Raw genomic sequence first — 14,773 nt, 5'->3', positions numbered from 1 at the left:
CGCCTGCGGGAAGACAATCTAACAAAGGACTCGATGCCCTTGCGCAGGATCACAGAGATGAGGAGTCACTTGATCTCGTGACTCAAAAAGATTCTTCAAACAAAAACAACTTGTATCACTCCAGACCCAACACTGGATGGCAGACTTATGCAAAGCATGTGAATCTACCGCACTGCATGCCACAAGCAGATGTCTACTTAGTAAGTAACATTTTCCTTTCCTAATTTTTCTATGAGAGAACGTCCTGAAAGCTGTGGAGATCCACAAATTTCCTATCAACCTAGCGTTATCACACCTCTGTCAATATAAACTGCACCCCACTTGTGTGGCTGGTTCTAACACCTGCAACAGGAACAGATGAAACCACTAACAATGTGGGAGTGACAATGTAGAGACAGTGTTGTACACTTCACTTTCCAACGCCTCCTACTGACATTGACTGTTATAGTTGTCTTTGACTGTTGCTGTACACAGTTTTCTCATCAATAGTTTTACTGCAAATGTTAGTGATATTATCAGTGATGTCATAGATGTATCATGAGCGATGTAACATGTGAGATAAGTAGCAGTGTGGTTGGACGCAGCCCTGGCCTGGCATTGTGCTGTCCCCCACCCAAGATTGCTGCTCCTGCCTCCCTCCACCTTGGCATCCATTGTCCATGTCCCTGCTCCCTCATTACAGCCCTGTGTGGCAGTTGTTAGGCCACTGCCCTTCCGCCTGCCCTGAACAATTAGCTTGCTGCCCCATTCACCTCTTCCCTGCCCTCTCTTGTCCGAGTCCATGCACCGGCCCCCTCCATCCTGCCCTGCATGGTCTGATGTGCTGCCACGGCCCTCCATTTAGCTTTGTTTCCTTGCCCATTCCTTCTGCCCTCCGTTGCCCAATTCTGTGCTCCATCTGCTTAGCCTCTGTGCTTAGCTTGACGCCCTTACCTTCCTTCACCCTGCTGTGCGATGTCTGTGTGCATGCCCGTGCTCCCTCCTTTTTGCCCACCATGTTCAATTGGCCTGCCACTGCCCTTCCTATCTACTCTGAGTGTTCTGTTGAGCCGACACTGCCCCTCCCGCCTACCTAGCATGGTCAGATAGCTCCTGCATTTACCTGCCACCTCCACACTGCCTGTCTGAGTTCCATGGCACTCCCTTCTGCCGTCCTTGCTCTGTCGTGATGCAACACCTCCTCCTGCCTGCCGTGTGTGGTCTGTTGTGAAGCTCACTTCCCCTGCACTTTCCTGTCTGTGTCCAGCCTTTTCCCACTCCTTTCTGTCCTCCATGGTCCTTTGTGCTTACCCCTGCTCTCTTCCCCACCATGGCAGTTGTGCTTCCACTAGCCCTCCTGCTTGCCATGCATGATCTTCTGTGCTGCCAAAGCCCCTCCTACCTGCCCTGTGTGGTCAGCTTGCTGCCCTGACTCCATCCCACCTTCCCTCGGTTGTCCGTGTGTACGCCATTATAGTCTCACTGTTGCCCTCTGTGGTGTGTTGTTCTTCCAGTGCCAAGCTGGCCTACCCTCCATGGTCAGCTTGCTGCTCCTGTCCTGCCCTCTTGACCTCTGTTTTCCATGTGCAGGCCCCTGTCCCCTCCCTCTTGCCTTGTATGGTCCATTGTCGTGCTCCCTATCCCCTCCCTCCTGCCCTTCATCGTCCGTTATGCTGCAGCTGTCCCTCCGGTCTGTCCAGTATGCTCAGCTTGCTGCCCTGCCACTTCCCCTCTGCTCTCTGTTGTCCATGTGCATGGCCCTGTCCCCTCTGTAGTAGTTTCGATGTCCTGTTGCCCCGCTCCACTTTCTCCTGCCCTCCATGGTCTGTTGTGCTGCCACTGACCCTCCTGCCTGCCCAGCATGGTCAACTTGTTGCCTCTGCCCCCTTTTCCCTGCCCTCAGTTTTCCAAGTCCATGCTCCTGACCTGTGCCTCCCCACAGTATTCGCATGAGCATCTAGATTGCTAACATTCTATATTTATTACAAAAGTGTGAAACACCTGATGTCATATTGATGAAACCAAAACTATAATGCCTAAAGCATTTCCTTTAGAAATTATAAAAATGAGAGGGTATTATTTCCATAGAAATTATGGTTAGTGCTCTAAAAATTTAAATGAGGACACATTGTATGAGTTCTCAAATATCGACAAAGCACTTAAATTATTTCCCCCTTTTTAAAAAAAATTTTTATCCAGTTGATCACTTTATTATATGTTACACTTAAGGGAGAGGATGTGGCGTTACGGCCAGAGCTGCAGACTTTGCAACTCGGGAACCAGGTTCGAGCTTTGGCGTCAACTGGACGTCCTGTGGTTCTGCGCAAATCAAACCAAAATGAATCTGTCCTTGTGTAATGTAACTGATGCTCATGTAAAGCACAGCAATACCTTTGAGTCTAGTCTGTGCTGTATAAAACTGCAGAAAAAACTAAATATTTAAGTGTTTTGCACACTTTTGTCATTAGGTTATACTTGGACTACATTTGGAGGATATTTGTGCTATGTTTGGGCTCTCTTTTTCTCTGGTGGCCATTTTGGAAGACTTACTTGTCAAGAAGCTTCCTAATTTCTCTTATTTACTGCAGTATCCTCAGTAGAAAATTATTTTTGTTTACCACTTCTATTCCATCAGTATGGTGTTCAATTGTGCCATACTTTTACATTTATTCAGAAAGTTATCTCTCTAATTGCTCATTAGAAGCCTGTAGTTAAAGCTGCTGATCTCCAGGGAGTCGTACTAGTTTTGAAAATTTTGTGGAGATTCGTCAAACGGTGCTAAAGTTACTGGCAAATCAAAAATGCTCTTCATGTGGATACTAGGTCTTAACTAGAACTACCTACTGGAGACCACCACACTGGGTAGTTATAATAAGGACCACGTTTCCATAAGAAACTGATTATTTGGTTTGTTACAAACTTTGCAAAAAAAACGCTCATCCACCTCAACAGCTTCTGGAAAATTAAACAGATACCACAAAAATGGCTGAACAGAATTACACCACATTTGGCAGAAAGTTAAAAATGTATCTAGAAAGCATGTTTTTTGTGATGTATATACATCATGCCACAGAGCATCGGCAGTTTCAGAATATATTATCTTATTGGCTGCCACCACATCAACAAATATGTGGTTGAAGCAATTTTAGGACTTAGATACCCAGTCCTCTGTCCTGCAATGGGTTAAAAAAAACGTTATATGAGGGCAGGGTAAGGATAACCTGCCCCCTAAAGCCTGACACCCTCATGCCCCCTTCCCCCTGTGGACCAGGGTTCTAGGTGTGTGGGGTAGGGCGGAGGGGCGGTTTTCAATTGGATATTCATTATCGGGGAGTGGAGTCCTGGGGAACCCAGCCCGATATGGGTGTGAGGGTGGAGGATTGGGGTGTTAAGCTCCACCCTTTTTCAGCTCCCCAGATACCCCATCCCGTTTAATAAACTGCACTAAATAAACTGGTAAAACGATTGAGAAAATGGTGAATTGAGGAAGTAATCCTGAGAGTGCTGCTTTCTTCTTTGTGAGCTTTTGTTGGAAGTAAATATATGCATACATCCATGTTTGTGTGTGCCTATGCGTGTGCTAAAAAAAAAAACACATGTCGGCAAGACAATTTAGTGCTTATTACTTTAGTGAGGATTAGTAATAAAAATTTTAAAAATGGTTATTTTTCCTCTTCTTTTTAGGAGAAATCAGCAGAGGTGATGGCTCGTTCTGGCTTGGAAGCTGAACTTTCTGCAAAGGAGCGCGAAATTGCCCAGCTTGTGGAAGATGTAAAGAGGTTACAGGCAAGCTTAAGCAAACTTCGTGAGAGTTCAGCGAGCCAGATATCACAGCTTGAACAACAGCTGAACACAAAGAATGGCACTCTTAAGGTAAGAGTCTCTTGTACACATCATGTCCTGTGCTCACCAGATTTAGTAAACAGATTTTGTAGAGCAATAGTTACCTAACGGAGGATAGTGTGTTCTTAAACGTTTTTATTTTTCACTTTATTTGTAATAATTTTTTATTTCTACAAATGTTTTATTTCTACAAATGGTAATTGGTTTGTTGGCCATCATAGGCCCTCACCTTGAAATATCCTGCAATCCTGTAACAGGTGTTTCTGATGGGTACTTTTTCCTTCAGATTTCTCTCCTTAGGAGTATCCTCCTGGTTCTAGACTGAGGGGGTCATTCTGACCTTGGCGGTCTTTTCGCAAGACCGCCGAGTTACCGCCGCGGTGAAGACCGCCGACCGCGGCGGTATGCCGCTGTGCGCATTCCGACCGCTGGGAGCGTTCCGCCGGAAAACCGCCAGCAGCCACACTGGCGGTCGGCGGGAAAGTGGAGACTGGTCAACCTCCACCGCCACGCCAGCAGAACACCGCCCACAGAATTACGACCCACATTTCTGTGTGGCGGTCTTCTGTTGGCGGTCTTCTGTTGGCGGTCACCTCCCCATGGCTCCTGTCGCCTCCCGGAGGACCAACGCACAAGGTAAGTTGATCGTCCGTGAGGGGAGGGGGTGGGGGGGTGTTGTGTGCATGGGGGTGTGCGTGTGAGTGTGTAGAGGGGGTGTGTGAGTGCGTGCATGCGGGCGGGGAGTGCTGCTGTGCCTATGGGCAATGTGTGTAGTTCGGCGGGTGCGCATGTCGGCATGTATGTGTGCGGGTATGTGTCCCTGTTGTGTATGTGTGTGTGTAGGGGGTGTGTATATGTGCATGTTGGGGGTGTGTGCATGTCGGGGTGCGTGTATGTGCATGTCGGGGTGGGGGTGGGGAGGGGGTTCGTACCACCTCTGGGGGGTGGCAGGGGGGTGGAGGGTGTGGGGGGAGGACTCGGGGGCAGTGGGGGTGGGGGAGACCCCTATCAGTGCCAGGGAAGGCATTCCCTGGCCCCGATAGTGCCTACCGCCATGGTTCGCATGGCGGTTCCCGACCGCCAGAAACCGCGGCGGTAAGCAGGGTCATGATACCGTTGGCGGTCTTGGGTCGACCGCCGGACCGGAGTGCGCAGACTCCAGCCCGTCGGTCATGACCGCCGTGGCTGTCGGAGTGGGGAAGTGGAGGTCGATCGCGGCGGTGACCGCCGCGGTCAGAATGCCATTTTTTTGACCGCCGGTCTGTTTGCGGTCCGACCGCCGCCTCTCCGCCGACCGCCAAGGTCAGAATGAGGGCCTGAATCTGGAAACTTTTCCAGCAGTAATAACTCTCCTGCACTGCCAGGTGGCACCATGTGGACTCAGCTGCCAATCTACCAGGCCAGGATTGAAAGACAGCAAGTTATATAAGGTGTCATCCAACATAATAGTGTCTATTTCCGTTTTTCTGCACCTCATCAGTGTGTATTTAGATCTCTCCTCAGTGATTCAGCTTTCTGCAACCACTAGGGCAGATGTCTCCTCGAAGGATTCCAGGGTTAAACCCTGTGTCAGAAGATGTCTTTGTAAGGAGTATACTACATCTGAAAGTGATATCTTTACTCCAGACATGAGACCCTTGGCCTTAACATCTGTTCACCAATGCACTATAAGGATATCAGAGAGACAGGACAGGAAATAGTTTACTCAGAAATCTTCCCACTCAAAAAAAGAAAAATTGAAAAACTCCATAGGAAGGAGAAATCATCATTTTTGTCATCTAAATGGCTCTTATCCTGGACTGTTTAGAGCCTCAAAGCATTACTCTGATGGAAGAGACGATTATGACATTAAAAAAGATGAATTGGAGATCACAACTTTATCAGCACATCACACACAGGTTGAAGCATGTTGACAGCCATACTGGATATTTCCAGGACCTCTCTGTCACCAGCTCAACCACTCCACAAGGGTGAAACCTGCTCCTGTAGGCTTGTGGATTCTGGTAGTTTTGACCCTGAGACCCGCCAGTCACCCTTCGCCAACTCTCCACAGACTCTGGCCTTGGTGCAGCTTCCAACAAAGCCTGTGACCTTAAGACACTAGCATCCATATGTTTGGTGCCAAATTTGGCATTGCCGAACCCCTCAAAGTCGCCATACATTGTCCCAGTGGCAAAAGAAAATGTTTGGGCTTGTTTTGTTAATGAACATTTGGCCAGAGATCCAGAGCATTCCAGAGATCTGCTGCATGGAGGAATTATTCAGGTCTGCTCCAAAACTCTAGTCATTCCTGACAAAGATTATGGGGACGTATATTGAATGATGAGTTACAGGTCGATAACCTCCTTCCCTCTTACAGTACGTGACCTGCAGAAGGTTCATATCCCTCAATAGCCCCATCAGCAACAAAGGGAGCCATGTGAGCACAGTACATCTGCAAAAGGTAAAGGTGGCCATTAACAATTGGTGACCTCTGAAAAGCCTCCGACAAAGCAGTTGTTCATTACTCTCCCCTTCTGTGTTATTCTTTCTGAGGAAAGTATCATATATCACCTGATTAAAAACACAATGAGACAGGTGGTTGCTGAAAAGTGCTACTCAATCAGATTCAAATCCCTTCTTTCAACTACCCCTCTAAGAGCCTCACGATTTCATTGGAGCAGAAGGGTGTAAACACCCTGTTAGAAAAAACGGTGGGATTGTTCCTTCATTTGCCAAAATATTCCTGTTACTAGCTGCTCTAAAAAAAGAAAAAGAAAAGAAAAGGTCCAAAGTAGAAGTTCAAATCTGCACTCAAAAAAGAAAACAAATGGTTAAAGAGAGAAGAAAAATATCAGGATGCTAAAATTAATGAGCAACATGTATTTGGACATCTTAAAACCACCTTTTGAAAGCTTTTGCACAGCACTGTGCGAACACCATGGCAGTGCAAAAAGTTAGTTTAACTCTTAGTACGTATCCAAGGGCCATATGTACGAACACTTTTTCCTATTGACACAGAATGGGTAAAAACCTTTGCTACATCTGGCCCCAAATGTGTAAAAGAGTGATTGTAAATCTATGTGAGGCCATCACAGCATTATGTCGCCGCTAGCCATGATTAAAGTTTATGGTTGTTGACAGTCTGGCGAAGCGGGGTTTACTGTAGTCCCAAAAGGAAACTTCTATATGTAGTGCTATTTGACAGTGTGACTTTTGTAGCGCTGTTGTGAAGAGGAGGAGGATTCGACCAGCGCTGGTTGGGGTGTTGTTCCAGATCTTGTGTGTGTAGACAGAGAGGTCAGATTCCTGTTTTTTGGGGTTTTTATGTGTGTATTTTTTGTATCTTTCCTTTTCCACTCGGCTAATATACTGACAGGTGTCATCTCAGAATCTGCCAGGATGGCTAGCGTGGAATCCAAAAAGGTGTGGATTCCTTCATGGTGACCTTGCTTATGATGTAGCTGCTCTTGAAGATGATGAGGGCATGTAATTGGAACTAGTTTGATCTTCAGGTTTAGTTCTTTCATAGGTTCAGATGCTATTATAATTACTCCAGTTTTGGAACTTTCATAGATTCACATGCTTGAATCCCTCTCCGTCGTCGAGATGGGAGTCCCCCGGTGTATTATAATAGCAATGTAATGATAACTAAAGTTTATCAAGGCCTAAGGCCTGCCACCTTAGTGCCTATCGTTGTCAATTTGAGAAAAAAGACCCAAACCAGGTTTCATCCAATCAGGATGCCCTTCCTTCTTGAATGCTCCTATGAGAAGATTTTCTACTGCATATCGTGCTATGGAGTCTCCTCTGAGATCTGCTAGGTCACACCTTTCAGAAATAAATTCTGGTACTTTATTCTCCTCAAAATATTGCGATTACCAGTCAAGGGCTTCCTAGCCTCTTTTCTGGTCTGCTGTAGACCTAATTTCTGTTTCAATCTCCATGTCAGACAAAGAGAGTAAAAGTCTCTTCAGAGCCTGCAAGACCTGTGGAAGGAAAAGGCTTCAATTTGAGGATCCCCACAAAAACCGCATATATTGCTTTTATCCAGACCATTCTGTTAAGGATTGTGAGGTAAGCAGGACAATTTCTAGCAAGACCCTTAAGGACAAGGAGGGCAGGCTGCTCATTTGGCTCCAGAAATTAAAAACTAGGAAAGATCCTGTTTCTGGTTCTGACAGCGAGGATTCCTCCACATCCTCCAGAAAAACTTTTAAAAAGCGGCAGATCACCTCAATTTTGTCATACGGAGGACCAGCCTAAAAAAGCTTTGAAAAAGACTAAACATGGGTCTTACAAAGCTCGCAGCCCTTCAACTTCTCCTCACAGGAGGTCTGCATCCTCCCACAGAGAAAGAAGATAACATTCTGCCTCGTCAGAACGTGGTAAAAAAGCTGCTTCTTCTGCACCCCCTGCACCACCCCCAACGACTAAACATTCTTTGAAGAAGCCATCTGTCAAACCGACGATGACACCGTTGAGGAAATCGTCGACTACAACATTGACGCTGTGCACTGCATCGTCAACGACCTCTACAGCGACGACGGTCTATACAGCATGCAGTACTTCTTATGTGCACAACACAATGACACTGTCGTCGACAACCTCCTCTGTCAGATCGTCGACACTAAAAATCACCGTCTCCTCACCTCCATCGACGAATCCCGCAACTAAACCATTGTCGACGATAACACCCTTACCGCCGATGACTGCTTTGTCGACGAGAGTCACAGTCATTACTGCGAGCACCGTCGACAACGCCAGCATCGACAATACCGTCAACTGGTCCGTCGACAGCAAAGATTGTAGAGAAACATGGAAAATTGAAATCCCTGACACTGTCGCACACTTCCCCTAGTAAAGTGTCACCTTTAATTCCTGCAAATCTTTTGGAAGAGGATGACTTGGAGGGGGAAGGGCCATTTGGTATTGCCCACAGTCCTTCTGAACTACACGTAAAGTGTCAGGACTTAGACGACGACAACCAATGTGATCCCCAATCCTTTTAGTCTCTTGAGGATCAGTATTCGTACCAGGAGCAAATATTTCCTATGCCAGGTTCCTTTATTTCAGATTTACAATTAATGCTGGCGGAATACAGGAAGAGATTTCCACCAGTCGACTCTGAGGACCAGCAGGCATCTATACCTTCATCGGTGCCACCTCCTTCCACACGTGTTAGATCGCGGGTATTGCCATTGGATGTACCCCTGCAAACACCTCTCTCTGTTCCACCACAAGACCCATTAACATCCGATGATGACCGAAAAGAGGGGGAGTTGCCAGATGCTGTTGCGGAATGGGATGACTATTGTAGAAAACTGGCACTTGTTGCAGTTAGCCCCCACACTGTTTGCCTGATATTGATGCTGACTTGACTGAGTGTGTGCTGGGATCCTGCTAACCAGGCCCCAGCACCAGTGTTCTTTCCTTGAAAATGTATCCATTGTTTCCACAATTGGCACACCCCTAGCCTACAGATCGGTCCCTTGTAAAAGGTACCAGTGGGACCAAGGGTCGTGTGACCAGGGATGGTCCCTAAAGGCTGCAGCATGTGTTGTGCCACCCTAAGGGATCCCTCACCTAACACATGGACCATGCCATAGCAGATTGTGTGTGTTGATGGGGAGAAAAAGGCAAAGTCGACATGGCATCCCCCTCAGGGTGCCATGCCCAGAAAACACTGCCTGCGGCATAGGTATGTCACCCCTCTAGCAGACTGTACAGCCCTAAGGCAGGGTCACACAGGTGAGGGCATAGGTTCATGAGCAATATGCTCCTACAGTGTCTAAATCCATTCTTAGACATTTTATGTTCAGTGTAACCATATTAAGTATATGGTCTGGGAGCTTGTCAAAACGAACTCCACAGTTCCATAATGGCTAAACTGAATACTGGGAAGTTTGGTATCAAACTTCTCAGCACAAGAAACCCCCCCACTGATGCCAGTGTGGGTTTTATTACAAAATGCACACAGAGTGTATCTTAGAGATGCCCCCTGTATTTTACCCGGTCCTCTAGTGTAGGACTGACTAGTCTGTACCAGCCTGCCACTAGCAGATGAGTTTCTGACCCCATGGTGTGAAGGCCTGTGTGCCCTCTGATGCCAGAAACAAAGCCTTCAGGAACTGTAACGCCTGGCGGTGAGCTTCAGAGGCTCAGGCGTCGTGGTACAGTGCCCCAGGGCACTCCAGCTAGTGGAGATGGCCGCCCCCAATTTTGGTGTCCAATTCGGCGGGAAACTTTAGAAAAACAAGGAGGGGTGACCACTTCAGCTGGGACCACCACCAAGTTGTCCAGAGCTGAAGTGACCCCTTCCCTGCAGAATCCTCCATCTCACCATTAGCGATAGGAATGTGCCCGGGAGTGGACACATGGAGGGTGTAGCCACCCCCAGGGACAGTAGCCATTGGCTACTGCCCTCTGACCCCTGTAACGCCCCTAAATCTTGTATTTAAAGGCTTCCCTGAACCCAATTCACCAGATTCCTGGTGACCTACAAGAAGGAGAAGGACTGCTTAGTAGAAACCCCCAGCAGAATAGAAGGAAGACGACAACTGCTTTGGCCCCAGCCCTACCAGTCTTTCTCCTGCTTCAAAGAACCTGCAAAAAGACCAACGACGCTCTAGCAGACCTGACAGCTCTAAGGCAGGGTGCACTATACCACAGGTGAGGGCATAGCTGCATGAGCAATATACTTCTATAAGTCCATTCTTAGACCCTCAAAGTGCAGTTGGAGCCTTATTGAGTACATGGGCTGGGAGTTTGTCATTAAGAACTCCACAGCTCCATGATGGCTTCACTAAATGCTGGGAAGTTTGGTATCAAACGTCTTAGCTCAATAAACCCACACTGATGCCAGTGTTGGATTTATTGTAAAATGCACTCAGAGGGCATCTTACAGATGCCCCCTGAAATTCACCAACTCTCTAGTGTGTGCCGACTGGTCAATGCTAGCCTGCCACTACCAGAGGAGGTTCTGACCCCATGAGGTGAAAGCCTTTGTGCTTTCAGGTGTCTGGGACAAAGCCGGCTCTGGGTGGAGGTGCTTCACATTTCCCTCCTGCAGGAACATCAACACTTGGCGGTGAGCCTCAAAGGCTTCTGCCCGTTTTTTGCTGCCTCTGGCACTCCAGGTACTGAAGATACCTGCCCCCCGGACCAGGCCCAACTTTTGGCAGCAGGTCTGGTGAGAAAATTAGTAAACACCAGAAGGAGTGTCCACCCCAGCTGAGAGCACCCCTCTGGTGCCCAGAGCTGAGGTGAACCCCTCCTGGGAGTATCCTCTATCTTGTTTTGGAGGGTGATAGCCAGTAGGGTTAAGAATGTGTCCCCCTCACCAAAAGGAGTGGGCACAGGAAGGGTGTAGCCACCACTGCCCTCTGACCCCTGTAACACCCCTAACTCTAGTATTTAGGGGCACCCTTGAACCTTGCTCTTCGGATTCCTGGTGACCTGAAAGAAGGAGGACTGAAGAGCCGCTCCAGCAGAGAAGAATCCAGAGGACAACTGACTTCGCCCCAGCTCTACTGGGCTGTCTGCAGCTTCAAGACTCCTGCTACAAAAAATGATGCATCCAGCTGCCTCTACAAACCCCTAGAGGACTGCCTGTCTAACCCCTCACCTGGATCTCCTGAGGACAGCTGCCTTGTCCTCAAAGAACCCACCAAGAAGGACTCCAAACCCACCTGGATCCACGAGTCCTGCCCACTCTGCATAAAATGTCCACAGCCCAAGTCCATGTGGCCCACTGGTCCAGAGAAGGTTCTCAGGTGATTCCTACCTGGGTTGACCCCTTCTGCCCATCACAACAACACCTGCAGCCTAAATCCAGAGTACCCCCCCCCCCTTACTGTGACTGGCACAGGTGAAAATTTCCCAATGCCTAAAGGTAACTGCCCCCGCAGCCGACCCTTCCTTTGGGGATATCAACCGATGGTCCAGCAACATCCAGTGGGCCCTCAACTTACCTGTCCAGCCATTGGTCTTCTTCAGCCATCTCCCTGGACCAAGCCTGCAGCCTCTTTGTGACCCCAGAGTTTCCTCCATTGAAAAGCATTGGGTGCCTGACACTGTTTGCACCCTGCACCCGGCAGCCCCCCTGTCGCGGGTACTTACCTGCAAGCTATTTCTTTCCAAGTGCCCCCAGTCTTCATAGGATTCCATAGGGCGCCCGACACCAACTTCGACCTCTGCACCCGGCCAGCCCCGAGTTGCTGGTGGTGCACCGTGGGTGTCTTCCTAAACTTTTCCCTGTGGATAACCTAAACTCCGAACACTGAGATCATAAGTCGAGTACTTAATTGTGTTGTTACTTTTCCTCCCCCTTGACTGCATTGCCTTCTTTGAGAAATTGCACTGTCTACTTTTGAAATTAAAAAATATTACTTACCTGAAAACTGTTTTATCTGTGAATTCCAAAGAAAGTGCATTTAATACTTGAAAGTGATACATTCTTGAAACTACTTACCTGCAACAAAGGTCTTTTTGGTTCTAGAAATAAAGTAACAAAGTATATTGAGTGTGTGCCTCATTTCATGACTGTGTATGCACAACAAATGCTTAGCACTACCCTCTGATAAGCCTAACTGCTCGACCACACTACCACAATGGAGAGCATTAGTAATATCTACTTTAGCCTCTGTTAAGACTCTGGGGATCCACTGTACTCTGTGCACACTATGCCTTACTTTAGTATATACAGAGCCACCTTCCTACACCACCTTCAGGCTCTGCACGGAAACGTAAATCAAAAACCACAGCTTCCGTACCAAGCCGTGTGTCTGTGGCTCCGGCACCAAAAACATCAACACATTTGGTGTCCACTGCATCACTGCCGAAAAGACTGCCTCCATCTGCACCAACATTTTCAGCATCGAAAACTAAACCTGCTTTGGCATTGTAAAAACTCGATCCCTAATCCCTTTCGGAGCCACAACATCTGTCAGAGCTAAGTCTACACAGTGTCAAGCCAAACAGTCTCAATTACAGATCCAACCTCATACAGGAAGATTACTTGTTAAAACTGCTCCTTCTAAGAGACAGCTCACTTTTAATGAGGCTTCAGATGCAGCTGAATCTCCAAGAAAACAGAAAAGAGTGAACAAGGAACTGCAGGAGACTCATCCACCTCTGCCAACATCTCCTCTCCTCCACCAATTACCCCTCCTCCGCAACACACCCCTTCTCCACAACATTCTACAGAAGATCCATTAAACATATCTCCTCAAGGGTCTCCGCACTCAGGTCACAATATTCATGACACTAGTGATGACACATCACATATGCCTGAGGACATAGACCATGGTCACAGTATGATGTTAACACACACACCAATGCTGAGATAGAGATCTACCCAGTTAGACCTTTAACACCTGAGGACACTACATCTTTTCAGGAGGTTGTGGGAAGGGCTGCTACATATCAGGTACCCTTCACAAAAAAACCTATAGAGGATGACATTTAATTTGAGACACTAATAGCTTCTTATAAATTCACACAATATTTCCCTATGCTGAAAGGAATGCTCAGACATGTGGATATTTTTTTCAAGATCCAGCTAAGGCTCGCATTATTACTCCAAGAGTGTAGAAGAAATACAAAACTTCTCCTTCAGATCCAGTATACATCATGAGTCAAATTCCAGTCGACTCTTTGGTTGCCTCCAGTCCAAGAAAAAGAGCCAATTCACAAAGCTTCTTAGGATGCACCACCTCTTGACAAGGAGAGTAATCCTACTGACCCATCTGGTAAGCGTGTTGCTGCTCAAGCAATGAATCACTGCCATAGCCCCAATACACAAGAATATCTAGCCATATAGGATCGTGCTCACTGGGATGAAATGGAGCAAATGCTCTAATATCTTCCAGAGGAGCATAGGAAAAAGGGACAGGAAATCATTAATGAGGAACAGCTCATTTCAAATAATGCCATTCAGTGCTCGCTAGACTCCACTGTTAACGCAGCCAGAGGGGTTAATACTAGTATTTCACTACAATGTCATGCATGGGTGCATATTTCTGGCTGTAGAGAAGAGGTACAAAATACAATCCTAAATGTCCCTTTGAATAAGGAACATCTTTTTCGGCCACAAGTAGATCAGGCCTTAGATAAGTTGAAAAAGGACAGCAAGGTGGCTAATTGTATGTGGGCACTTCAAATTCCTTCCTCTCAGGGGACTTTTCGTAAAACACAGTATAAGCCAACGTCTAAGCCTAAGTAGGTTAGACATCTTCCTCATATAACAAAAGTCAATCACAAACGTCCTCCAACAGAGGATTCTACAAAGGATCTTATGGGGAAATGGATATAGAGGTAGAGGCAAAACATTTTCCACTCAAGCATCTGCCACTGTCCCCAAACAGTGACTCTCTACAGCTTCCCACAGATCATTTAACATCTGTACGAGGTCGCCTTCAGTCCTCGCTCCTAAATTAGCAACAAAATACAAAAGATCAACGGGTGTTAGATATTATTGAACATGGTTATTGCCTGGAGCTCATTTCCACACCTCCAAACATACCACCTCGTTGTCACAATCGTTCACAGGATCACATAGTTCAACAAGAGGTACACTCTTTGCCTCTCAAAGGGGCAGTAGAACCAGTACCTATTCAACACCAGGGAATTGGAGTGTGCTCCCTTTACTTTCTCATACCCAAAGAGGGCAGCTCATTAAGACCCATACTAGATCCCAGACCCTTAAACCATTACATCTTATCAGAAACCTTTTATATGGTCACACTACAGGACGTGCTACCTCTGATACAACAAGACGACTTTCTATCAGCATTAGATCTAAAGGATGCCTACTTTCATATTCCTATGCATACAGTGCATTGCAAATTCCTCAGATTTGTCATTTAAGGATGACATTATCAGTTCAAAGAGCTTCCATTTGGGGTTATCACAGCACCAAGAGTGTTTACAAAATGCCTAGTGGTTGTAGCTGCTCACCTACGCAGGCAAA

At 47.0% G+C, this 14,773-nt stretch overlaps 1 protein-coding gene across 4 annotated transcripts in view; it reads left to right on the top strand.

Moving 5' to 3' along the window:
* Nucleotides 1-14,773, top strand: part of CUX1 (cut like homeobox 1) — a 1,145,546-nt gene that overhangs the window by 509,724 nt on the left and 621,049 nt on the right. For all 4 annotated transcript variants that reach the window (XM_069226953.1, XM_069226954.1, XM_069226952.1 and 1 more), the window contains exon 11: nucleotides 3,664-3,852. In XM_069226953.1, coding sequence (XP_069083054.1) covers nucleotides 3,664-3,852 — 189 coding nt within the window. The remainder of the gene's footprint in view (nucleotides 1-3,663; nucleotides 3,853-14,773) is intronic.

This window comes from Pleurodeles waltl, chromosome 3_2 (genome assembly GCF_031143425.1).
Source record: "Pleurodeles waltl isolate 20211129_DDA chromosome 3_2, aPleWal1.hap1.20221129, whole genome shotgun sequence".
NCBI lineage: Eukaryota > Metazoa > Chordata > Amphibia > Caudata > Salamandridae > Pleurodeles > Pleurodeles waltl.
The sequence above is the reverse complement of the archived record's forward strand: the minus strand, read 5'-3'. Positions and strand labels throughout refer to the sequence as shown.